This window comes from Scyliorhinus canicula, chromosome 15 (genome assembly GCF_902713615.1).
Source record: "Scyliorhinus canicula chromosome 15, sScyCan1.1, whole genome shotgun sequence".
Lineage (NCBI taxonomy): Eukaryota > Metazoa > Chordata > Chondrichthyes > Carcharhiniformes > Scyliorhinidae > Scyliorhinus > Scyliorhinus canicula.
The window spans coordinates 121,884,658-121,911,521 of NC_052160.1; the positions used below are offsets into that span (position 1 = coordinate 121,884,658).

A 26,864-nucleotide genomic window follows, 5' to 3' on the forward strand; every position below is an offset into this window, starting at 1 on the left:
AATGCCTCGTGACTCTTTATCTCAATTCACCAGGGTAGTTAGTGCATATGTCCCAACTCTGGAGATCGATGACAAAACCAAGGAAGATTTCTGAACTTGACAAAAATATTCCGAAGAAGGACAGGCTTGTTCTTCTCGGGCTTCAACACCAGCATTTGAAGAAATTCCAATCTCTGGAATGTAACTATTAGCCAGGAAGGAATTGGAAATGTCAACTCCAACGGCATTCGGCTCCTTACCAAATCCCCGGAATATGGGCTCCTCATCACCTAGCTCTTGTTCCACCAGAAGAAGAAGTACAGAATGTCCTAGCAACACCCACATTCAGACATCAGCTGACTTCCCAAAACATGTTCACCATCTACAAATCACAAGTTAGACATGTGATGGAATATCCTCCACTTGCCTGGATGAATGCAGCTCCAACAGCACTAGAAGCTTAACACCATCCAGGACAAAGCAGCCTGCTTGATTGTCATCCCATCTACTACCTTCAGTATTCACTCACTCCACCACCAACACATAGTGGCAGAAGTGTGTACCAACTACGGCAACTCACCAAGGCTTCTTCGACAGCACCTTCCAAACGCCTACTCTACTCCCCATACACACACGACTGTGTGGCAAAATTTGGCTCCAACTCCATCTACAAGTTTGCTGATGACACGACTTTAGTGAGTCGGATCTCAACATCGATCAGTCAGAGTACAGGAATGCGATAGAGAAGCTAGTGGCATAGTGTAATGACAACAATCTCTCCCTCAATGTCAGCAAAACTAAAGAGTTGGTTATTGACTTCAGGATGTAAAACATCGTACACACCCCTGTGTGCATCAATGGTACTGAGGTGGAGATGGTTGACAATTTCAAAATCCTGCATTTGCACATCACCAACAATCCGTCCTGCTCTACCCATGTCAATGCTACAACCAAGAAAGCACAACAGCGCCTATACTTTCTCAGGAAACTAAGGAAATTTGGCATATCTACATTAACTCTTACCAACTTTTACAGATACATGATAGAAAGCATCCTATCTGGCTGCATTACAGCCAACGACTCGGCCCAACACCGTAAGAAACTGCAGAGAGTCATGAACACAGCTCCACGTCGAAGTTCTGGAGAATCAAATTAAATGAGACCAATTTCAGCAATGCCTTCAAGAAAATCTTCCAAGATCAAAGAAGAATGTCCCCAGTGTTTGGGATGTCCTAGAGTTCACTATCATCTATGCCTGCGAAGAGGCACTTGGGATTTTCTATCAGGACTCGTGCGATGAAAATGATCAGAATATCAATCAACTGATTGATCCTAAGTATAAGACTTTCTTTGCCATGAAGATAAAGAGCAAGATGGGGCTGTTTAGCACAGGGCTGAATCGCTGGCTTTGAAAGCAGACTAAGGCAGGCCAGCAGCACGGTTCGATTCCTGTAACAGCCTCCCCGAACAGGCACCGGAATGTGGTGACTAGGGCTTTTCAGAGTAACTTCATTTGAAGCCTACTTGTGACAATAAGTGATTTTCATGCATTTCAGTTTTCATTTTCAGATACAGAGGTGCACCTGTGACATGTGGAACATATGGTGGGAAGACAAGGCAAAGGAAATTCAATATTTTGCTGACTTGAATGATATCTGTGGCTTCTTCACTGCCACAAAAAACATTTCAGGCCCAAGTACTCAACGACCAGCTCTTCTGAGGTTTAAGGACTGGGGATATCTGATTAAGGAAAGGGAAGCTGTGCAATCAAGAATGAATTGTTGACTAGAGTGCTTTCAACTCAATCCCATAACACCCAATTAGGGACGATCTCCGAGTCCTCCCTATGGAGGTGGCAAACGCCATCACATAAATGAAGAACAAATCTTCATGCTGATATGAGTGGTGATCCATTACAATGTCCTTGTCATTAAGACAGGAGTCAAACAAGCATGTGTCATTGCCCCAACGTTTTTCGATCTTCAATGCTGCCATGCTACATCTGACTAGATAGGACCTCCCTACGTGAGTGCAGCTTATTTATCGAATGGACAGTGAACAAAAACCATCCTGACCCAAGTCGTTGAGCTCCAATAAGCTAATGATGCGGCAGTAAGTGCCGTCTTAGTAAATACGTCGATGATTCTCTGGATATCTGTTTCTGAGGCATACGAGAAGATAGGATTGACACTCAACATTCATCAAAGCTGAGTCCTCCATCAGCAAGCTCCAAATGAACACGTCCCAGCCCCATTAATTAGGATTATGATGAGTGTCTGGAAAATGTGGATCACTTCTAATACCTTGGGAGTTATCTTTCACAGAAGGCTGACATTGACTAAGAAATCCAGCATTACCTGAAATCGACCTGTGCAGCCTTTGGCCACCTTAGGAAGCGAGTGTTTGAAGGCTGCAACATCAAAAAAGAAACCAAGCGCTTGGTCCACCAAGTGGTTGTGATGCCTTCCTTAATATATGGGGCTGATTTGTGGAGGTTTTTGCACCCACGGGGCAGGGAGCATTCGTTCTCTCCGGTACACAAGGTGTACTCCAGGATTGACTTTTGTGTAGCAGGGAAGGTGCTGCTGCCTGGGTATAGAAGGTGGAGTACTCGGTGATCGTGATATCGGATCATGCGCACCACACTGGGGAGATGTGGTCTTGGAGAAGGGTCCAGCCCAGAGGCTAGATGTGGCATCTTTGGTGGACACAAATCTTTGCTTGAAGATGGGGAGGGTGATTGAAGAGTATGTGGAGTTCAACCGAAATGGGGAGGTCTTGTTGTCGGTGGTTGGTTTGGGAGGCATTGAAGGCGGTAGTGAGGGGTGAGGTCATTGCATCTAAGGGGAAGGTGGATCGGGAGGCAAGGGCAGACCAGCAGCAGCTGATGAGGAGATTTTGTAGGAAGGAGTTGCAGGCAAAGTTTGACCCTCTGTCTACAGGACAGTTTGGCAGTTGAGGTGGAGGGGGGGGGGGGGGGGGGGGGGGGATTGAGAATGGTGAGAAGGCCAGTCAATTGCTGACGGGCAGCAGTGAGGGAGATTGTGTAGTTTAGGGATGGAACGGGAGGGGTGGTGCTGGCTCCGGAGCAGGTGAATAGGGTATTTGAATCCTTTTATAGGGAGTTACATATGTCGGAGCTGCCGGAGGTTGAGTCGGAGATGAGGGGAGTTTCTGGAGCAATTGGAGTGACCAGAGGTGGGAGAGGAGGAGAGGGCCAGGTTAGAATAGCCTTTAGGTGTGGAGGAAATGAAGGTAGCAATAGGGAAGATGCAGTCAGGTAATGCACTGGTGCCGGATGGGTTCCCAATAGACATGTATAAAAGTTTAAGGACAAGTTGGCGCCGCTGATGGTTGAAATGTTTAATGATGCAATGATGAAGGTGGGGCTGCCGCAGATGATGAGGCAGGCATCTATTTCATTGTCACTGAAAAAGGAGAAGGATCTGGAGTATGGGTCGTATAGGCACATTTATCTACTGAATGTAGATGCCAAGATATTGACAAAAGGTGCTGGCCGTGTGGCTGGAGGAGTCTCTCCCCAAAGATAGTGGGGACGTTCAGACGGGATTCGTTAAGGCAGGCAGCTGTCATTAAACATGAGGCGATTGCGGAATGTGGTGCTATCTCTGGCAGAAGGGAGGTGGGTTAGATGTGTAGAAAGCATTTGACAGAGTGGAGTGGAGTCATTGCTTTGCGGTACTGAAGAAGTTCGGGATTCGGTCGAAGTTTGTGGCGTGAGCAAAATTGCAATACCGGGATCTGACAGCTTACGTGCGGACGAATGAGATGCGTCCCACTATTCCAGCGAATGAGGAAGGAGTGCCTCATGTCCCTCCCCCTCTTGTTCACATTGCCGATTGAGCCCTTAGCGATTGCACTGAAGGGATCGGACTTATGGAGAGGGATAGAGGGGCGGGTTGAGCACAGTGTGTCTCTGTGCGCAGATGGCTTGCTGCAGGACATTTCAGACCCGGGATCATCGATGAGGGACATAATGGGGTAGCGGAGGGGGGCGTGGAGGGTGGGGGGGGGGGGGGGGTGCGAGGTAGCGCAGGGGTGGGGGGAGTGCGAAGTAGCGCAGGACTGGGCACGACTCCCTAAGCTAAATTTTGCGAGCCTGGTGGGGAAAGTGAAGGAGGATTTGGGAAGGTGGGGTCGCCTCCCTTTGTCGTTGGATGGCCGGGTGCAGGCAGTCAAAATTTATATTTTGCCACAGTTTCTGTTTTTATTCCATTGGCCACCAGTCTTTTTGCCAAAGGCATTTTTTCGAGTGGTGGATAGGCTGGTCTCGCTGTTTGTCTGGGCAGGGAAGGTTGCGAGGGTAAGGAATGCGGTGCTGCAAACAGGGTGGCAGTCAGAAGTTTTGGCTCTTCCGAATTTGTTGCACTATTACTGGGTAGGGAGGTGCAGGGCTGGAGTAAGGGGACTGAAGCTTTGTGAATGCGGATGGAGGAGGGGACCTGTAAGGGGTCATTGCTGCGGGCGCAGGTAACGGCGCTGCTGCCGCTTTCCCCGGGGATCCGGTAGTGGTAGCCACGCTGAAGATTTGGGGGCAATTATGAAAGCACTTCAAGTTGAGGGCAGGGTCGAGGGTGATGCCGATAAACGTGAATCATGGATTTGAGCCAGGGAGGATAGTTGTGAGGTTCTGAGGATGGGGACAGAAAGGGGTAAAAGAGATGATGGAGGGAAGATTCACAAGTTTGGAGGAGCTGAGAGTGAATTATGGGCTGCAGCATGAAGAGGGCTTTGCGTATTTGCAGGTGTGAAGTTTTGCATGAAAGGCTTTCCCGAGTTTTCCAGTGCCACCATCTTCCTCCTCATTCTTGAAGGAGATGCTGTCGGGATGTTGAAGAGTGGAATCATCTGTTGTACGATAATGGAGGTGGATGAGGAGTTTATGGAAGGGATTAAGACCAAATGGGAGAAAGAGTTGAGGATGACGCTGGATGAAGGATTATGGCGCAAAATGCTGCAAAGGATCAATGCCTCGAATTTGTGTGCGAGCCTGTGTTTGATTCAACTAAAAGTGGTGTATAGGGTGTACTAAATGAAGGCAAGGATGAGCCGGCTGTTTGAGGGGGTGTAAGATGGTTGCGAGCGGTGTGGGCGGAGCCCAGCCAACCTGCCAAAGTGGAGAAATGTTGGGGGGTTTTTTTCAGCACCAGGTCCAAGGTCCTGCGTATCGAATTGGAGCCGGGCCCCTTAGAGCCCATATTTGAGCTGTCAGACCTACCGGAGTTGCAGAGGGGTGTGGGGGAAGACGTTTTTAGCCATCACCTTGTCGACTATTCGCAGACGAGCTTCGTTCGGGTAGAGGTTAGCTTCTCCCCCAGAGGTTCGGTGTGCGTGGGTGATTTTGGTGAAATTTTCTCCAAGAGGGGCGGATGAGAGGTCCACCAGAGATGGGGGTTGTTCATTTTATATTTTGGAGACCTAGTTGCTACCAAAAGGTGGGGGGGGGGGGGGGGGGGGGGGGGGGGGGGGGGGGGGGGGGGGGGGGGGGGGGGAGGGGGGGGGGGGGGGGGGGGGGGTGTTGCGCAGTGATGGTGGTGGGGGGGGGGGGGGGGTGGTGGAGAGGTGATGGGGAGCGCGGGTGTTAAAATGTTGAATGAAAATATTTTTCCAAAAATAAATGTGTGGGGCTGAAACATGGATAACGTAGAGGAGGCAGCCCAAAGCAGCAAAGTCGTACCGTCAGCGTTGCCTGCAGAATGTCTTGTATGTTAAGTGGAAGGATAGATCTACCAGTATCAGTGGCTTCTTGCAAAAAAGACACCACGAGTATAAAGGCCATGACTATTCGCCATCAGCTTTGTTTGGTTGGCCATCAGATATCAGACACCAGGCTCCTAAAACGGATTGTCGTCTTCCGGTTCAGTCAGGGCAGATGCACCAGGGGAAGACAGAAGAAGCGCTTCAGGGATGTGCTGGGAGCCAACATGAAAGGCAGACATCAGCTCCTGGGAGAACATCGCCTTGGAATGAACCAGGTGGTGGCAGAGTCTGTGGGAAGGAACCAGCATTTTGAGACCCAACCACCAAATGAGGAGGAAAAGCGGGAAACGGAACACGCCATGGCCTGAACACAGAACAGACAACCAGACATCACAAGAAATGCCCCGTGCGCCATAAAGTCTGCAAATCTTGAATGTGCCTCGTCAGCCATCTTCAGACTCATGGAAGGCATCCTGGCTACGAAGGGAGAGCCAACAATATATTTCCGAATAGATTTGCCATGGAATTTAGCCATTCTGGATTGAACCACTCCAGATCCTCAAAATATATTTAGTCAAAACTCTGATTTGCTCTCCAAATTGTCAGTGAAATGAATATCTCTAATTATAAAAGCAAATGAGTTGAATTTCTTGATACCCGAAAGCGTTAGAAAAACATTCGCTATTTGACCTGTATGACCCAAGTACTTCTAATGGAGTTAGCTGTTTTATGGGCTGCCTTTCAGCTTGCTGCTGTGGGGAGAGTTCAACGGTTGCCATGGCAACCACCAGTTTAAAAGTGTTTCAAATTGAGATTTTATTTTAGTAACCTTAGATGTGATTGCTGTCCTGTTAAAATTGCTGAAATATTTTTGTCCTATCGATTGTGGGTATGTATAAAAAAATCCTGTTTTACAAATAAATTCTAGTTGTGCTTTTTTGTTTTTTAAAAAAAAAACACACATGAAAAATGGTATTCTGCCCTGGGCAGTAAATATATTTCTGTAAGACTTGTATGATCTTATAGTGATGATTATAACTAATATAATTTCCCTGGTCACGAATTTCAGTTGCAGTCATAGCCTGCAGTGAAGCACATTAACATCTCCAAAAGCTTGGCTTATTTATTTTGTAATACAAAATGCATGAGGTGCAATACAATGCAGCTTACTTTGTAGAGATTATAACCGTTCACCTAGGGCACATACAGTTTTAATATGCTGTACTCTCACTTGATGAGAAATTTCTAATCATTTCCACTTGCGTGCATGTGTGTACGTATGTGAAGAATTAGGACTACTAATTTTCATTTAACCTGGGAAGCATTCCCACTTCTAATCATTTCAAATAGTCAGATCCACTTATCAGTGATTCTGGTGGAGGTACAGCAAGAGATTGATAGTTAAATCGACTCAAAGTGCAACCATGTGATAGATTGTGCTGCCAATTGCGAGCAATTACATTGTAAAATCCTTGTCATTTTTAGAAACGATTTTTTTTCCCCAGAGAAGAAGGACACAATGTTGCTTGGTACTTTCCCATTTTACTGCAGTCATTCTTCCCTCGCTTTGGCTGGGAGTTGGCCTGAATGGGGTTTATCTCCTGTCGAGTGCATTCCTGCTTCATCTTCCAGCAACACGACCAGTGTCTTTTATTATTTTGATCTTCACTCTCTTCAGATTATTGTCGCCTTGATGTACTTCACCCAGAAGTTACATTAAACTGAAATATTTCAGTCCTTTACTAATGAAAACATGAACCACTGGAATTAATTATTTAGAGGTACATACAGGCAGCCATGTGTATGATTGATACAAACAATGCAAACGTATTTCCCATTGTAGTTCAGTGTATGGGTTCTAAAGTGTTAGTTGTTGGTTGTGTTTTATTTGGTAATGTTATATTCCACCCATTACTGTAACACACAACACACTACATGTCTGATCCCCAGAGCACTGAATTCCTTCACAACTTTTGAATTCTGCACACTTCCTCCCCATAAGGAATGAAATGTTTGAGTGTGCCTTTCTTCTGAAATGCTGAATATTATCTTTTGAATGATAGAAAATTCCCTTTTAATAGAGTTGTCTTTGAAAAAGCTCCCACTGTCTTGAGTGTTGGTTTATCTGTCGATCTGTGGCTTTGAAGACTTTTCTACATTTCTTTGAAATGGAGAATGCCCATGTCTACAAGCCAATGCAGGAGAAAATGTGTGCCAATATACCGTGCAGAATTTTGTATGGAATAATAACCAACACGTATCATGCCAAAGTTTATATTTGGTTTCTGTTCTGGTATGACAGGACATTGGCTATTCTCTCGGTTACCATTCATCTATACCAGCATTGTTTCCGTGATTTATAATAATGTATAAAAGGTTTACATTGGGCAAGATATTATGCTTGAGCAATAGATTTGTGTCCAGCTAGCCATGTGTCCAGCTAGGCCTGTGATGCGGGTGGAAAATGTTTGTATCCTGCTGTCAATCACCATTTCTAATATGTAGTCAGTTACAGCAATGTCTCCTTTGTTGACTTTTCTGCACAGAGAGCGGCGTGCTATCAGAACATGTTCTTGGAAGTATTTCAGTGGTCCTTCAGATCTGCCTTTTGATGGATTGAAAATATTTTGAGGGCGAGCAGAAAGTCAAAGAATTGCCTTTTTTGTTTCCTGTCGATCCTTTTTTGCAAAGGGAGGTTGTCCTGCTTATTGGATTTGATTGGATTAGATTTGTTTATTGTCACATGTACCAAGGTACAGTGAAAAGTATTTTTCTGCGAGCAGCTCAACAGATCATTAAGCACATGGAAAGAAAAGGGAATAAAAGAAAATGGAACCATTTATGGATGTACTCCAAGTGGCTGCAGTGCGAAAGTATGAGATGCACAATAAGTGAACCTAAGGTTGAGCTGTAGCATCAATTAACTGCCAGCTTAAATATCTCCTGGAGGGAAAGTTTTATCCATCTTGGTAGAACCCTCTTCACAAGAGTGTAATAGTATTCGAGGGGGAAAACGGTGCTTCAACTGTTTGTGCGCCACTTGAAGTTGCGAAGCTGTTGAATGGTTAATAATGCAGCACAATTAATCCCGTAACTAGAAGGCAGAGGCCAGTTATAATTAGGAGATCACTAATGCATGAACCGAGATTTCTTCCAGGGCGCAAGTTACTGGTACATTTACGTCAAAGCTGAGAAGACCGATTAACATAACGGAGAGGGGCGAAAGGGAGAATGTGGAAATATGGTGACTATGTCGTAATAGGATTGTGAAAAAAATTATCTTACCGAGTTAGCAGTTCTTATAATGCCGCACCATCTCATTTTGAACTGAAAACTGGAAGGAAGGAAATACTGATACAGCTCAAAGGCAAACCTGCAATGGCATCGACTGGGAAAGAAATAACAGGAGCTTCGGAAGAGAAGGAATCACTGACGTGACAGTGGCACAACTTGCAGGAATTAATATGAAAGGCAAAATTGGGGGAAAGAAAGGAACAAATGCCTTTTAGGATGAGTTTGGTGTGCAGCCTGCCACTTTTCATATCCCGTGGCATTATCATAACCTGTTGCTTGCTGTTGGAGTAAAATAAACATCCTTCTCACAGCCAGATGACACATTGCTGAACCAGATTGTTTGCATAGTTCCCATTTATTAGTCATGGCAGCAGTGCAGCCATAAAGAGCATCCTTTATTCCAGAAGCTCAGTGTAATGATATGGGTGGGTGTCGAAACAGATGTAGTAGCCAAGTGTTGAGCAGTGGTGGCCACTTGCTTACTCTTCCACACCATGGTTCTTCAGCATGTGTCTGTCTCTCCTTTAGCTGTACAGTGTGAAAATGCCTATTGTAGAGGGAGGACACTAGTGCTATTGAGCCAGACCAGCCTCAGCTGTTGGATTTGTCTAGGGTTTCAATAGCTGTGCTAAGAGAGTGGGCTGCAGTTGTTCTTTATTTGGGACAGGTGGAAGCATCACTCTCCACAGATTCAGCTGGACATGAAAAAGACCTTTGACGAATGGATTATTACGGGCGTCTCCCTGTTAGGTTTCCATAATTAAGAATGCTACTGAAATTTAGACATGTAACTTAATATGAATATTGCACTGTGACCCTTCACACAATCAGCAAATATATAAAGAACGACTCTGAATATTCTACAGATGCTCTGTTGATACATATAGACAACAGCCTGAATCCTAGCCCTTCCTTTCTTTTGCACATTCCTCTCCCCACTCCCCTTTAATCAGGTAGACTGGACCCCAAATTATTTCTGCCTTTTAAAAAGTGACTCCTATCAGTCAGTTATATTATAATTAGATTCCCTTTTATGTGCATTTTATATGCAGCTTATCATTCTGTGATAATGCCCGATGATTAACCTTTACTATCTACGGCTTTCATACTGACAGTTTGGTTATGCTTTGTGTCAGACAACATCAACTAAATGATTTTGTGTAAATATCTGAAGCTAAATGCTTTAAAGTAGTGGAAAAGGTTAAGAGCTACCAAATGTTTTAATGCTTTCTTTGTTTCTAAATATCTTTATTAAAAATGTTTTTTGTTATAAACAGAATAACATAATAATATAAAATAGATGCTTCAAGTTACAATATAAAAAGAACACCATCAACAATCAAGAACACACCCAATCTTAGTCATTTCCCCCCCCCCCCCCCCCCCCCCCCCACATTAAACCAAAACCCCCTTAACAACTGACGGTGACTAACTCTTTGAAAAGGGAAATTAATGGCTGCCATCTTAGTTAGAACCCTTTCACCGACCCCCTAACGGTGTACTTAACCTTTTTCCAATGTAGGAAATCCATCAGGTCACCCAACCAGACCAAGTAACCTCCTCGTTTTGATATGTTGCTGTTACAGCTTAAACCGAAAGAGTTACTTAAAATGCAACCCTTCCCCTCCACTTCCTTGTCTGATTTACCTTGCTGCTCATCCTGTTTTAAACCCTGGTTTGAGAAGCGTTTTCGAAGGCCAGATCCATTTTCCGCTGTAGGTTGCATCCAGCATTGTTCAAAAAGTTCCTTCCACAAAATGTTTCTTCAGGATTCTGCTCTGGAGATCCGAGAGAATCTTAATTTTAAGCAACTGAATATCTGCTGTCTGAATGAGGAAAACTCTAATGGGAAATAATGAGAACACTATTCATGCATTTTAAAATGGCAATGGTATGTGCATATGAAATATAAATGCCTACGCATCTCAGCTGCGCTGAATATTTTTCCATTAAGATCCCTGATCAGCTGGTTTAAGATGAATAATTTTCTACCTGGTTCACCAAATAGGCAAACAAAAAACGCTGTTGAATGGTCCTATCCGTGACAAAACCTCTTTCATCAAATAATAATTTGTGCAAACAGAAAAGGCCACCTTTTGAAGGTGCTTGTTTGAAGTCTCTTTCAAAGTTGCTCAGTTGCCCCAGGTAAGGTTCAGGTTGCTATAAAATGACTATAATGCAGTCATTGATGAATATCACTAATGATCACTGATGTCCAAATGAAAATCCAGCTGGACTTTCAGGCCAGTTGCCATCAGTTGATGAATTAAATGAAAAGCATACCCTTTTCATGTTTAGGATGTACTAGTCTATTAATATTTAAAATAAATGGGTTAGTGTCTTTGAAAGGGTGGCACGGTAGCACAGTGGTTAGCGCTGTTTCTTCACTGCACCATGGTCCCAGGTTTGATTCCTGGCTTGGGTCACTGTCTGTGCGCGGAGTCGGCACGTTCTCCCCCGTGTCTGTTTGGTTTTCTCCGGGTGCTCCGGTTTCCTCCCACAAGTCCTGAAAGATGTGCTGTTATGTGAATTGGAAATTCTGAATTCTCCCTCTGTGTATCCGAACAAGCGCTGGAATGTGCTGACTAGGGGCTTTTCACAGTACCTTCATTGCAGTCTTAATGTAAGTCTACTTGTGACAATAATAAAGATTATGGATTATTATAAGTAAAGGGTGCAGTGATATCATGGTTGTGTCATAATTCATCGACTGGCCACTAGGAATCTCAGTAGTATATAAGTGAATGTTAGAGTCAGTCAGGTGACCTCAGATTGACAAGGGAGCTGGTGAAAGGTTGCTTGAGCATGTTCACACTGTTATTCATCTGTTGTTTTGGGTATTTTTGACCCACAGTAAATGTTAATAAATCGTTTATAGCTTGAGCTACAAGTGTTCTTGTAATATAAATCAGGCCATCCAACATGAACATTACAGAGGGGTTGGATGGGCAGGTATTAAGGATAGATGCTGAGAGGCTGGTATCAGGATAAGGATTGACCATTCAGAGCAAGGAGATATTTCTTCACATGAGCTGTGATTTTTTTTTTGTCATTCTCTGCCCCAGCAGGTTGTGACTTCTTAGTGAGTATATTTAAGAATGAGATCAAAGAACGTTTGGACACCAAAGTATATAGGCAGAGAGTGGAAAATGGATTTGATATGCATAATTAGCCATGATCTTCAATGGGGAAACAGGATCAAGGTGGCATATGACCGACTAAAACATACTGAATTGGAGCAAGTGTAGGCCATTTAATAATAATAATGATCGCTTATTGTCACAGGTAGGCTTCAATGAAGTTACTATGAAAAGCCCCTAGTCGCCACATTCCGGCGCCTGTTCGGGGAGGCTAGAACGAGAATTGAACCTGCGCTGCTGGTCTTGTTCTGCATTACAAGCCAGCTATCATAGCCCACTGTGCTAAACCAGCTCCTCATTTGGCCCCTCGAGCTTGCTGTGCCATTCAATAAGACCATGGCTGATTTGTTTGTGTTTTGAACTTCACATTCCCATCTACCACTGATCACATTTCATTCCCTTACCTCCTTTAATTCCCTTACCTAATAGAATCTATCTGCCTCTGTCTTTAAAAATATTCAATGACCCCACTTCCACTGCCTTCGTTTGTAGAGTTCCAACGTCGCACAACCCTTTGAGAGTTCCCCTCACCTTTGTCCCAAAATGGAGACCCCTTGTTCTAAAATGGTGCCCTCTAGTTCCAGACTCACCCACAAGAGGGAACATCCTTTCCACATTCCCCTTATTAAGACCGTTCAGGATTGTGTATGCTTCAATGAAGTCACCCCTCATTATTCTAAACTCCAGTGAAAAACGAGCACAGCCTGTCTAAGCTTTCCAAATAAGACAACCCGCTCGGAAAGGCTGCTTGGGTGCCAGAGGGTTTGCTGGCATCAGTGAACGTCTATCCCAGAGTCAGAGCCTTGCAAGGAAATGGCAGGAAGACTGGGGGAATATTTTGACTGTTGGTATGTTAGCATAGTCACTTTTCCTTTTGACCTCATGCTGCTAGAGATGCTGATTAAACTATCTCATTACACCTGCTTCAAAAAAAAGACAACCCACTCATTCCAGGTATCAATCTAGTCAAGTGCAGCACGGTAGCATAGTGGTTAGCACAATTGCTTCACAGCTCCAGGGTCCCAGGTTCGGTTCCCGGCTTGGGTCACTGTCTGCACGTTCTCCCCGTATGTGCGTGGGTTTCCTCCGGGTGCTCCGGTTTCCTCCCACAGTCCAAAGATGTGCAGGTTAGGTGGATTGGCCATGATAAATTGCCCTTCGTATCCACAATTGCCCTTAGTGTTGGGTGGGGTTTCTGGGTTATGGGAATAGGGTGGAGGTGTGGGCTTGGGTAGGGTGCTCTTTCCAAGAGCCGGTGCAGACTCGATGGGCCGAATGGCCTTCTTCTGCACTGTAAAATTCAATGATTAAACCTCCTCTGAACCGCCTCCAATGCATTTACATTGTTCCTTTAAATAAGGAGACCAAAGCTGCGCACAGTTTTCAAGGTGGGGTGTTATGCCCTGCATAACTGAAGCATAACATCCTTACTTTTATGTTTGATTCTTCTTTTATAGTAAAGGATATAATTCCTTTTGCTGTAGAATCATAGAATCTACGGCACGGAGATGCTGGTCCATGCCAACTAAAAAATTCATTGAAGCTAACCCCATTTTCTGCATACAAATATTTTGGGATTCATGCACTAGGACGCCTAGATCCCTCTGCACCTTGGAATTCTGCAACCGTTTCTGTTTATGTGAAACTCTGCCTTTTTATTCTTCCTGCCAAAGTGGAAAACTACACATCTTCCCACATTATGGCCGGAATTCTCCAACCATTGCGATTCACTTTTACCGTCGGCAGCGCACCATTGGGCTTCCCGGCGCCATGGGGTGGCTTCAATGGGAAATCCCATTGACAAGTACAGAAACCCGCTGCCAGTGAAGTGTTACTCCGGCTGGAACACCGCCGTGTAACACACGACTGGGGGAATGGAGAATCCAGCCCTTGATTCCATTTGCCAGATTGGCTACCCGCTCACTCCATCTGCTTGGACATACATGGATATCTACATCTGCGACCTCCTTATATTGTCTTCACTTTCCTCCGTATCTTTGCAGCTTTCGCTCCCCTCATCTAGGTTATTGGTATAAATTGTTCCTATTTCATATGTTCTAACAAATTGGTTGCTAACCTATCACAAGAGAGTTTCAAGCCAGTCCGCTCTATCTGTGCCTCATCCTGATGTTTGTGTTTTGGTTTTCTTTTTTAGCTCTCGAGGGTGCCGGTAGAATCATGTGAACAATACGAGACATGCAGCAAATGTCTAAGTTCTGGAGACCCTCACTGCGGCTGGTGTGTGCTTCACAACATGTAGGTATCAAAAAGTTGCTCATTTGTGCATTTATTTATTAACAATGGAAACATACTTGGTTAACAACCTTTTTCCCGAACATGTTCCTTTATGCTCCCTCAACCCCCTGGAGATCACTCAACCCTCTAACGAGACTCCAGTGAATATTTATCTGTGAATTTAGACTGAGTGGTGGCAGGATATAGAAATATGAGACAATCAATGTCGAGCACGAATTTCCAGCAAGGATCACAGAAATTGGACAAGAATGTTGCTTGCTTTTTGTTTTCTCTAGACCACCACCGTTGAGACCAATTGTGGTACCTCTTCCACTGCCACCCTTGCTGGGAGCAACTAACTCGAAACAGACCAGTAATTCCACCTGGAATGTAGCTTGGTCTGAAGGATTCAGTGCCATGGGAGCATGGTTTGTTTTTATTCAAGATGAAATGCACAGATTGTGATTGACGAAACTCGAACCACGCAGTCTAGCAGCTCTGTGCCACACTGTGCAAAAATGACTTCTCTGTTCAATGCTATTTTTACCCAGCTCTTTAACAATTAACTTTATCAGACTCCCTGTAACAATTTTAAAACTTCTGACTGGGAACAAGTTGTCTGCTAGGTGGCTTAGGATGGTATGCGTGGAGAAAGTGATCACCTCTAGATGGCATAGTTTAGTTAAACCTTTTTGCAATGATCTTAACATTTCAGGCTCCTTAGGACCTGTGGCCCTCATGTATTTTGATTCCAGCAGTAAATGAACCTGAAGCTAACTACATGTGTGGCGCTTTTTGTCTGTTGCCTTGCTAATTGGATTTTATAAGTTAACTTGAAGCATTTGGAGAGATGCATAGAGGGGCAGGAAACAACCGCAACTTACATTCATATAGTGTATTTAATATAGGACCCTCGCCATTTGACAGGAGCACAATCGGATAAAGTTTGACATCCAGCCAAACAATGGGATATTTGGGTGACCTACAGCTCGGTTAAGAAGGTAGGCAGATTCTAAGGAGGGTCTTAAAGGAAGAAAGAGAGGTGCAGAAGTAAAGGAAGGAAATTTCCGAAGTTACCAAATGAACCAGGAGCAGGCCATTCGGTCCCTCGAACCTGCTCTACCATCTTAAATAACCCCCCCCCCCCATAACCTATCACCCTCTTGCTTACCAAGAATCTAACTACCTCTGCCTTCAAAATATTCAAAGATTGTGCTTCCACCACCGTCTGAGGGGGGAGAGGCCCAAAGACTCACGACCCTCTGAGTGATAATTGGGCCTCATCTCCATTTTAAATCCCCCACCCCCCCTTTTAAACAGTGACCTCTAGTTCTAGATTCCTCCACAGGAAAAAACATCAGATGGGATTTACCGACCAACCTGCCGCGTGTTTTTCGGAGGTGGAGGCAGACCGCAAGCGGGATTTACCAACCCGCCGTTGTCAACTGGGGATTTCCCAGTGACTGCACCCCTCATCGCCGGGAAACGCGGGCAGCGGTGTGGGACCGGAATATCCTGCCGGCGTGAACAGCCAGTAGATTGCACCCACCTTCTCCACACCCACCCTATCACTACCCCTGAGGATCATGTATGCTTCAATCAAGTTTAAGGTCTTTTTGGCTAAATCCCATTTGGGGGCGAACAACAAGATTCACAAAAGGTCAGAGTTGGGGGAGAACAAGAGTTCTTAGTGGCTTATCAAACTGAATGAGGCTATTGTAACAGGGAGCGGGTAAGGCTGTGGGCAAATCAAACTGTTTGTGGATCTGTGCGGGTAAAGGAAAATAGTGTTACTTTGCCTATCGTACTGGCCTCCCCGAACAGGCGCCGGAATGTGGCGACTAGGGGCTTTTCACAGTAACTTCATTGAAGCCGACGTGCGACAATAAGCGATTATTATTATTAAATAATGTGCTGCACTTTTCTTTGAGTTTGGAAGCTAATGGTGATCCCATCTGTGGGGCAGCCTTGATTGGTCACCTAATCCTTTGGCCTGCCCTTCAATATTAAGTGTCCAGAAATATTGGAAAGTGTGCGACCATTGGGAGATGCTTGGTCAGTGGATTCGGTCAGAACAGGGGGGAAAAAAGGTAGAAAAATAAAATCTCAGTTCAAAAACCAAAAAATGACTTTGTGATGAGTGATATATCTTATCAAATTCTTTCCCCAAACTAAATCCCTCTTTAGAGTTGAGCATGTCAGATTATTGCAAGATAGACGGGGCACCTAAATTTATGCAGTCATTTATAGCTGGACAGGATTGACTAGTTCTGCCCTGAGGGTCATTCCATAATAACCTGAAAAATTCTCCAACACTGCAAGTAAATAGCAACAGTGAAGTGATGAATAAGGCATATACCCAAGTTGGGGAATGAAAACATAATGAAAATCAAGCATTTTTGAAGTTAATCGAGTCGGCACACTTGATTTTTGGGATTATATTTACTATTTTTCTGAAGGCATTTTCTTTTCCATGCTTGCCACATACATTTTTTGGCCTTTTCATAAATGAAAGGCTATTGTGTTTTGTGGAAATCAAACGCCTTTCTCCTGCTCCTTGATGATTTGTGAAACCATAACACCAACTATCACACTCGGCAATAAAACCCAAAGCGTAAACAATTGAACAGATGGAATGGTTTTTTTCTATTTCTGATGGACCCAAAAAATATGGATTTTAAAAAAATTCATTGAAGGTGGGACAAAGATGCCATTGAAAAGAAAGATAATGAAACGGTTGTTGAATTTAGGTCACTGAATACCCATGCTGCCAGTATATCAAATGCACAATAGCACAATATATTTAAAAGCATTTGTCATTCAAATTTTCTTTCTTTGAGAATTGTTAGCACTGTTACAACACCCTGGGCGAGTGCGCTGTCCATTCTAGCCCCACAACCTCTGAGTCCCAACACAAGTGAGTGAATTAACCAGTCATTCATTAAAAGTTTCTGAGATCTTTGGCTCTCAACTGCTCCAATGACTTATAGGCACCAGATTTGTAAGTGAAACACAGAAACAGTTAATTTATAACAACAATAAAGATATGACATGCAATAATTATATTAGAGTAATGCCCCCCCCCCCCCCCCCCCCCCCCCCCCCCCCCCCCGCAGAAGTGATTAAGAACCACCGGTTGGATGGCTAACACAGATCTTCTGGCTGGAACATTCAGTCCGAATCCCCAGGCTGTGGGATTCCCTCTGGAGAGTCACTTTAACTCTTATTAACTTAGGCCTTCACTCGAAGGATCCACTTTAGGTCTGTTTAATTCTGACTTGTTTCCAACCCCAACAGAATGACCAGCAGCCTTTTTGAGGAAAGAACGGAGTTCTCCCCATGAGAATGCAAGAAGGGTTTTTTAACAACTGACCCTGCTTCCAGCTCAAGTTTGGATTGGATCCTTAAGGTTCTTTGTCTCCCCTCAAACCCAGCTCTCAACTTCGGTCTTATTCTTACTTGGTGTCCAGTCTTATTAGAATATCTAACAGCCTCCAACTGGGGTCTTTGAGAGGGATTTACCCTTTTGGGGAGAGAGAAATTCAAAAAATCCTCCTTCAGCTGTGAGTTCAAAATGAAAACTATAAACCAGATGAAGCCTTCCTGTCCTTGGGCAGAACATTCCGAAACGGCCAGCACCAACCAGCATACACTATCAGCTCATTAGTCAACAGCCAAGTCCATCAAGATGAGGCATCACCAATGTCAGCACATCTTGCTGGATTATTTTTTAAAATTAAAGATGAAGTCTATCTTAAAGGGATAGGTCCCATTAATTGTCCAGGTAGACAAATTATAAAAGCCAAAACAAAAGAAAACTAAGGGAATACACGGGAACAAACAGGGGTTAAACGGGAGGATCTTTACATCACCTATATTTTCAAACGTATATATAAAGCCGATCTTAGCAGTATAAAAATTCAAAACAGTTGGCCATAAATGCACGTTTACTCTACCGGCAGATATATATGTGTGGTGAATGTATTCACCATAATATAAGTTGTCTGTATAGTACTGTGGCCTATGGCCAGGGAATGGTAATATGATCTCCTTCCATGTATTGTACTGGAATCCTGGTGGGCTCTGCCTCTGCCCCCCCCCCCCCCCCCCCCCCCCCCCCCCCACCCACCCCCGGGGTTGTATAGACCTGCCGCCTATGGGCGGCGCTCATTGTTACAGCAGTCGCAGGCAGGCAAGTTCTTGGATAGTAAAGCCTATGTTCACTCGTTCTCATCGTCTCGTAGTGAATTGATGTTACATCAATATGCAAGTTGCGATTCCAGAAGGTAAGATGTCAGATTGAGTTCTGTGGTGGTCGTAAAAATACACTGATGACATCTTGTGGCAGGGTATTTATATAAGCATTAAACTGACAAAATTTCTGCTGGTAGTGCTGAAGACGAATATGTATTTAAGTCACCTTGTTTAACTGACGCTTGCACTAATGTAGCCATGTAAAATCCAGCAAAAACTACTTGTTAATCATGCACATATCCCACATGATTTCATGAACTCTGAAAGAATACAAAATCCACTGCAATTTTCTATTCTTTTAAAAACAAAGCTTCACTTTGCACCATAAACTTTGTTCTTCCATGTCTTTAAGTACTTTCTTGGATTGGCTAGTATGCTTGACAAGGAGAAGCCAAAGTTTTGAAGCAATGTTGTAGGGAACAGGTAGCATCAATATTTGATTTATGTTGGGTCTCCAGGCAGTAGCTTTAAAAAGTTGCTGGTTGAACTCGCAGGAGATCATAAGATTTGTAGTAACACTGATCAGATTTTGTTTGTTTTGCTTTTCCTTTATTTGGGTGCTGTAAATCGGAAAGGTGAGACAAGTGAGAGTTGACCGTTGCCCTGTATGAAGGTAGATAAATCGGCTTGCTGTGTCGCTTGTCTGGATTTTGGTTCTTTGTTGCTAAATAAACTTTAAACTCAAATTGAAAGCTATTTACATTTCAAAACAAAGTCCTACAAAACCTGAACGCCCACAAAACAAAGTCCTATTTGGATAGACAAAGCCCACCTTTGTGCGGAAATTAAATTTGCTGCTTCTTTCCGTCGAGTGAAACCATCGGCATGCGCAGATGTGAGAGCTTTTGTCTGAATGAGCCATTTTTCTTGTTCTTCTTGACTGATCAGCTGTTGCAATAAAAGCTGGAGCTGCAGTTGAGTGTTTACTGCCCTGAGATAACTTGCCCATAGGCTCTGGATGCTGTTGCTTAGCTCTGGGCATGAGTTTTGTGCCATTCGCTGCACCTTGACTTCCAGCTTTCGGAACACTTTTTTTCCCAAATGGGAGTTCCTGGGCTGGATTCTCTGAATGTGAGGCTATGTCCTCACGCCGGGGTTAGAACGGTGGTGTTTAACGCCCGATAATTTGGTGCAAAACGGCTACCGATCCTCCGTGTAGCTGGGGGTTAGCATGCCAGCAGGTAGAGCACCCAGCTTCAGCTGCCGATGCGGGCCGGAGAATTGCCGTGCCGTGCAACATGGTGCCGGCCGCTCGCGGACCCGGCCTGCGAAATAGTGCCCCCTCTTTGACTGGCTCGCGCATCCCAGACCAACCCACAACAGTGCCCCCAGCCCCTGATAAAGTCCTCCATGCCCACAGACCGGCCCTCCCCCGACTGTGGCAGTGCTGGACTGAGCCTGCAGCCGTCACGCCGAGTTCCCAACGTGTGAGACCAACGCCGTCGGGAAAACAGCCATTCGGGGGCAGAGCATCAGGGGGCTGGCCTCGAGCAACATCCTGAGGCTGTCGATACGGCGCTTTGGAGGGAGCGGAGCATCGCGAAAGCGGCGCCGCCCCCGATTTGGTCAGGGACTTTGATTCTCCAGGACGATCGCCGAACGCAATTTCTGCGTCGGTAACCGGAGCATCCAGCCCCGTGTGTGCAGAGCACAGCATTGCACAGCAGTGGGATCGGGAGTTAGCATCAAGAAATGTGTCAGAGTGAGAGAGCAGGGCGTGGGGTGAAGCCAAAAGAGCAGCATCTCTGTCATGAAGAGGGGTAAAAATGAGGCTCTCAGCTTAGAAGGCGGGGAGGGGGAATAAACCTGTTCAAAAACCTTTGGGCATTGGAGGAAGTGATGATCAGTTAAGTTTCTTGAATGATTTCTGACTGGCACCACTGCAACATTATATCCATTTGGGGGTAAATAATGCTTACGTTTCTTGATCACAGAAGAAAGCAATTGTTTGAAGGGAGAGCTGATTTAAAAGAACAAGAAGACTAAACCCCTAGCAGGTGTTGTGTAAAACCAGACTGCTTTAGGGCTTGAAGATACGGTAACCTCGCTGTTGCCAATAAATGCCTTAAGCAGCCAAAGCAAACAGTCCGTTAATTCAGTTAATTGTGGCTGAACCACCTTTCATTTTTTTTTAATATAAATTTAGAGTACCCAATTATTTTTTCCAATTAAGGGGCAATTTAGAGTGGCCAATCCACCTACCCTGCACATCTTTGGGTTGTGGGGGTGAAACCCACGCAGACACGGGGAGAATGTGCAAACTCCACACGGACAGTGACCCAGGGCCGGGATTCGAACCCGGGTCCTCAGCGCCGTAGGCAGCAATGCTAAACACTGTGCCGCCGTGCTGCCCTGAACCACCTTTCATAAGGTTAGCAATCAGAGTTTTAAAATCTGTTCATCATGGGTTTTTCGTCCGGGAACTATAATCTTCGATAGAGAAACCAGGTTCGAAAGGTGAAGCCTTCATTAATAATTTCTTGAGATGAAAATAACATTCCACTCTCAATTTAGTAAGCAGGAATATATCAGTAGTCGTTTTCTAAAGAATCCTAGTTATGCGACTAACATGATGCACTTGTCAGTTAATATAATACAATTCATGAATACCGTGGTATTATAATGTCTTCTTGCGACAATATAATTGCTTACCTCTGCAAAAGAAATATTCCCTCAGTACAAAGCATTCAGCTCTGCAGGGTCATTACAGCATGAAGGATTACTGCAGCAGAGTAGAGTTCTGACAAGTTGGAAAATTTGACATATGGCTTTATTACTGGCGTCCGTTTGTCCTTTCAATTCTGAATGGTTTGGAGTTCTCGGTCTTTGAGGAGGAGCTGTAGGAATGAGCCTCAAAATAGTCTCATAAAAAAATACTTATTAAAGCCACTCTCACTTGAAAAATGACTGGCTGATTTTGAAACGTGGAAATCACCCTTGTCATTCAGTGCAACGTAGTTTCACACATAGGTGGACGTGGAAACGGGCGATAACCCTGGAACCGCTACCTGACCGAACCTAAATCCTAAAGGTAGCAAAACCTGGAGGTGCAAGGCTATTTGGAGTGGGTCATCTCAAACCCTTTGAGCTCCACGCTTGAGTTCAGTGCAAATCCAGTCCAGTGCAAACTCTTTCAAAGTGTCCACATGTTCAATTGAAACTTTATGGGCAATTTTTGCATGTAAACTGAGAACAGAAAGCTCTGGAAATGCCCAGCCAGTTTGGCACTGTAAAGGAAAAATGCAATTTGTGTTTTAGAACTGTTTCAATTGAGGTTCCACGCTGCTATTTGAACTGACATTTCTCTGACCTGACAGATGCTGATGGAGTTGCTGAATATTTCCAGTGTTTTTTTTTATTTGTACGATTTGAACCTAGGCTGGAATCTTTTTTTAAAAAATAATTTTTATTCAAATTTTTCACTACAAATTTTCTCCCAACAATAAAGTAAACAAGGTGTAGAAATAAACAGAAAGAAGGACCCACCCAATACAAAGCAATAAATGAATAACAATACAAAAAAGAAGAAAATAGCAAACACACCGTCGCAAAAACAAACCCCCTTGACAGCCCCCTAACAACCCCCCGGTTGCTGCTGAGAATGACCACCCTCTAACCCTCAGCCAGAAAATCGAGAAAGGGCTGCCATCGCCGGAAGAACCCTTGTACCGACCCCCTCAGGGCAAACTTGACCTTCTTCAGCCTGATGAACCCGGCCATGTCATTAATCCAGGCCTCCGGACTCGGGGGCTTCGCGTCCCTCCACTGTAAGAGAATCCTACGCCGGGCTACTAGAGACGCAAAGGCCAGGGTACAGGCCTCTCTCGCCTCCTGCACTCCCGGCTCCGATGCTACCCCAAAGATCGTAAGCCCCCAGCCTGGCTCCACCCTGAAGCCGACCACCTTGGACAAAGTCCCCGCCACCCCCTTCCAAAACCCCTCCAACGCCGGACACGCCCAGAACATGTGGGTGTGTTTCGCCGGGCCTCCCGAACACCTCCCACACCTGTCCTCTCCCCCAAAGAACCGGCTCATCCTGGCCCCCGTCATGTGCGCCCTCTGCAGCACCTTCAGCTGAATTAAGCTGAGCCGTGCGTAAGAAGAGGACGAGTTCACCCTCCCCAGGGCGTCCGCCCAAGTCCCATCGTCGATCTCCTCCCCTAGCTCCTCCTCCCACTTCGCTTTCAGCTCTTCCACCGAGGCCTCTTCCTCCTCCTGCATCAGAAACCCACCATCTATTCTCCCTGGTTAAACCGGTGATTGCCCCGTAACGGGGCCCACACTGAGGCCTTCACTTCCCCCCTATGCTGCCTCCACTGCCCCCAAATTATGAGGGAAGCCACCACTACCGGACTCGTAGAGTACCTTGCCGGGGGGAGTGGGAGCGGGGCCGTCACCAATGCCTCCAAACTCGTACCCACACAGGACACCACCTCCAACCTCTTCCATGCGGCACCCTCCCCCTCCATCACCCACCTATGAATCATTGCCACGTTCGCACCCCAGTAATACCCACACAAGTTGGGCAACGCCACTAGGTTGGAATCTTTAATGTGTTGAGGTAACACTATCTCCCATTCCTTCATAACGTTACCAAATTGCAGCCCAAGGAGGAGAGCTATGTGAAAGCTTCCAGTCATGAGGATGTCCTGTGCTGCTTTTGTTACTGGTTGCAATGGAAGACACAACAAGTTACAACCACCATTACAACTCAGGCTAGCCAACTAGTGTTGAGACTCGCATCAGTACCATAGTGGTGATGTGAATGCAGGAGGATTTATCATGGAACGGGAGTGTTCAAAATTGTACTCGAATTGTATTCAAAAAGTATTCCGCCAAAGTACTCTGTAGGCCCGATCCAACTCTGGAGGGACATTCGCCCGTCCCCTCCCCCAAAATCTTACCAAACATCTGGAAAAAGCACTCAAGACGGCCTCGGGCCCTCCTTCTGGCAGCACAGTAGCCTTGTGGATAGCACAATTGCTTCACAGCTCCAGGGTCCCAGGTTCGATTCCAGCTTGGGTCACTGTCTGTGTGGAGTCTGCACATCCTCCCCGTGTGTGTGTGGGTTTCCTCCGGGTGCTCCGGTTTCCCCCCACAGTCCAAAGATGTGCAGGTTAGGTGGATTGGCCATGCTAAATTGCCCTTAGTGTCCAAAATTGCCCTTAGTGTTGGGTGGGGTTACTGGGTTATGGGGATAAGGTGGAGGTGTTGACCTTGGGTAGGGTGCTCTTTCCAAGAGCCGGTGCAGACTCGATGGGCCGAATGGCCTCCTGCACTGCAAATTCTATGATAACCCCACGATTCTGAGGTTCTGTCTCCTCAACCTATTCTCCAAGTCATCTACCTTTGCCCTCAGAGTCTTGTTCCTCTCCTTTACCAGTGCTCCTTCGGAGGGTTGGTGCAGACTTAATGGACCAAATGGCTTCCTTCTGCACTGCAGAAATTCTATGGATATTCCTTCACCCCAGCTATATCTTTGCAGGCGTGTACAATCTGAGAAAGGCAAGTATTCATTGCATGTGAACCAACTGGTGCTCAGGTGCACCACAAATTAAAGTAAATGACAGATGCAACCACAGCAGATTCTATGGATCTCTCAACAACCCACCCAGATGCCTGTCACACCATGAGCCGACCAGTTTCTCTGAAACTCTGTCTTTCTTACAAGGGTTTCAAATTTACACTTTTGAAGAACTTGCCTGGGAATTCTCTCCCACATGTCTCTTTCACTCGGAAAGCTCACCAGGATTCATTTCCAGTGTTTCAGTCTTGCCTTCTGAGACCCATTTCTCCTGGATCGCCATGCCCAAAATCTTCACCTTCCAAGCACAATTTCAGATCTTTGGCTGTGCCAACCAGAACACCACTACTCCAAAGGGTATCTTTACCCTTCTGGCCCACAGCACAGAGTCACCAACCTGCAGCTGCCCTCTTGGACCATCAAGGTTTTGCTCGAGCCCACCTTGCTTCAAGTCTCCTCCCCAGCGTTCTCTCTTTAACTCTGTGCCTAGTGCCCTGTTTCTTTTTCTCAATTCTTGCTCAACAGGATCTGACCTCTGTCCTTGTCCCTTACCTGGGACCGTCTTCTGGAACCTGCCTGTGCCCCACTCCCTGGTTTGAGATCATTTCCTTTGTTTTGGACCTTCTCCTGTCCCCCTCCCAATGTCCTGCTGCTTGGGTGACCTATCTAGCGGTGTTCCTCTTTAGATCACCTAGCCTGCCCTTTTCCGCAGTTACACTTTTCTCTTTTATCTTCAGCGCAGGGCCGGTTTTGGCTTAAAGATGGTGAAGTCAACAAACTGCTCATGTGCGGCCATTTCCTGGCAGTCCCATGCCCAGAAGGCCCAAAGCCTTTGTAATTTGGGAACTGTAGTTCCCAAACTCCTGTTTTAAACTAAAGCAAATCCTTTTTTGTGACATCACAGTGCTGTAGATAGCCATGTGTTACAATTGTCATTGGGCACTCTTGGCTCAGTGGGCAGCTTATGCTGCAAGACATTTCCCCATCAGCAAAATGGAGTAAATTACTATTCCATAGGTCCTGAGAGAATTTAAAAATAGACGTGTTGCCTAATTGGATGCCAATGTTGGTCAGTGAATATGGGGTAGGTACGTGAACAGGACGATGAACGTAAACAGATGGGCAGCAGAGTTTCGGATGGCTTCAAATTTATGGATGGTATCGTGTGGGAGGTCAGCCAGAATCATTTTGGAATAGTCAAGTTCAGAGTTATCGAAGTCATGGATGAGGGTTCCAGTCGCAGACAAGCTGAGGCAAGGGCAATGTTACAACAGTGAAAATTGGAGGTCTTTGGGACGGGGTGGATATGTGCCTGACAGGCCATCTTGGGGTCTAATCGGACGCCAAGGTTGCAAATGGTCTGGTTTAGCCTCAGTTCCCAGGAAGAGGAATGGAATCGGTAGCAAAGAAATGGATTTGGGGCGGGGACCGAAAACAGTGACTTCAGCCTTTCCGATATTTAACTGGGTGAAATGATAATTTTAGCAAAAAAGAGACGACGAAAGAGGTGTTGGTCCGAAGGAGTTGTTGATTGTCGGTGTACATTTGAAAAACTAGTGCTGTTTCTTTTGGCTGATGTGTAGATCAGCATAAGGAGAGGACCTGGGATAGATATTTGAGTGGGGTGTGTTTCTCCCGTTCTCCAGAGATAACGGTGTGGAAGTGGGAAGAGAAGCTATTGAGAATCAATACGTTCAAGTAAATGAGTAACGTAGGGGTAAAAATTGAAGTTACTGCTTGGCTATAAATGTTGTTGAGGTGAATTGTTATTGGTGGGTTGGCACATTAATGTGAGTGAAACCATTAAAAGTCGCCTCAGAAATTTAATGGGGGAAAGCGAACAATCTGAGATCTGGCACCAATCCATCCAATTACTAATAGTACTCGATTCCCATGTGCACCATCTCATCGGACATAAGGAATTCATCCATCCAGGTAAAAGATCTAAAGCATGGGAAGCCACCTGCTGCCGCTTAGAGGCATGAGCAATTCCATCAAGACTGTTCAAATGGGATGCAAGTCAGTGGCAGGTCTCCTCTGCTGGAATCGATTTGCCACCTTGCAGAACTCTCCAAGCCAGTTTTACCCAATTGCATCACATCGTACTTCATTTTTCAGCTGTTCTGGGTTTACCACGTGGTAAGCCATTGCAACCTGCCCAATGTTATTGTGAAGCAGGCGCGCATAATGACATGCAGCACTCAGCGGCAGTTTTCTGTTCCTGCACTCAGCACACCGCTTCTGAACTATGAGGGTGAAATAATGGTGAATAATGCACCGTGTTATTAGATTGGACATCAGGCTACGCATATCATAATCAATACTGCTTAATTACAGATCCCCTTTCTGAGTGCATCATTGTCGTAATGCTGTGGAAAGTTCACCATTGATTTCCTGGTATGAAATTGGTACTGCTAGCATTATGAGGCTGCCTCTGTGCGCTGGAATGTTTTCAGTACACAAGGGACAGAGTCGATTTGATGAAACCTTTTTTTTCTGAATTCTGTTATGGAAGAGTCAATTTTGCCTTTTCAGCAGTTCTGCTTGTTACTGGATCTATTTCATAAATTAGAGGTGCAGCTTCTCCTTCCCAGTGTTCAGCTTGTCAAATGTATGTCTCTTTCTCTCTCTTATAAATTCGATATAAACCAACCACTAGCCTCGCTCTGCTCCTCGAAGGCAAATCTGTAATGGGGACTGTCATAGTCTGGATTATT

At 45.2% G+C, this 26,864-nt stretch overlaps 1 protein-coding gene across 3 annotated transcripts in view; it reads left to right on the forward strand.

The window, feature by feature from the left end:
- LOC119978730 (plexin-A2-like) overlaps positions 1-26,864 on the forward strand; it is a 512,723-nt gene that overhangs the window by 280,746 nt on the left and 205,113 nt on the right. For all 3 annotated transcript variants that reach the window (XM_038820560.1, XM_038820562.1, XM_038820561.1), the window contains one exon: positions 14,290-14,390. In XM_038820560.1, coding sequence (XP_038676488.1) covers positions 14,290-14,390 — 101 coding nt within the window. The remainder of the gene's footprint in view (positions 1-14,289; positions 14,391-26,864) is intronic.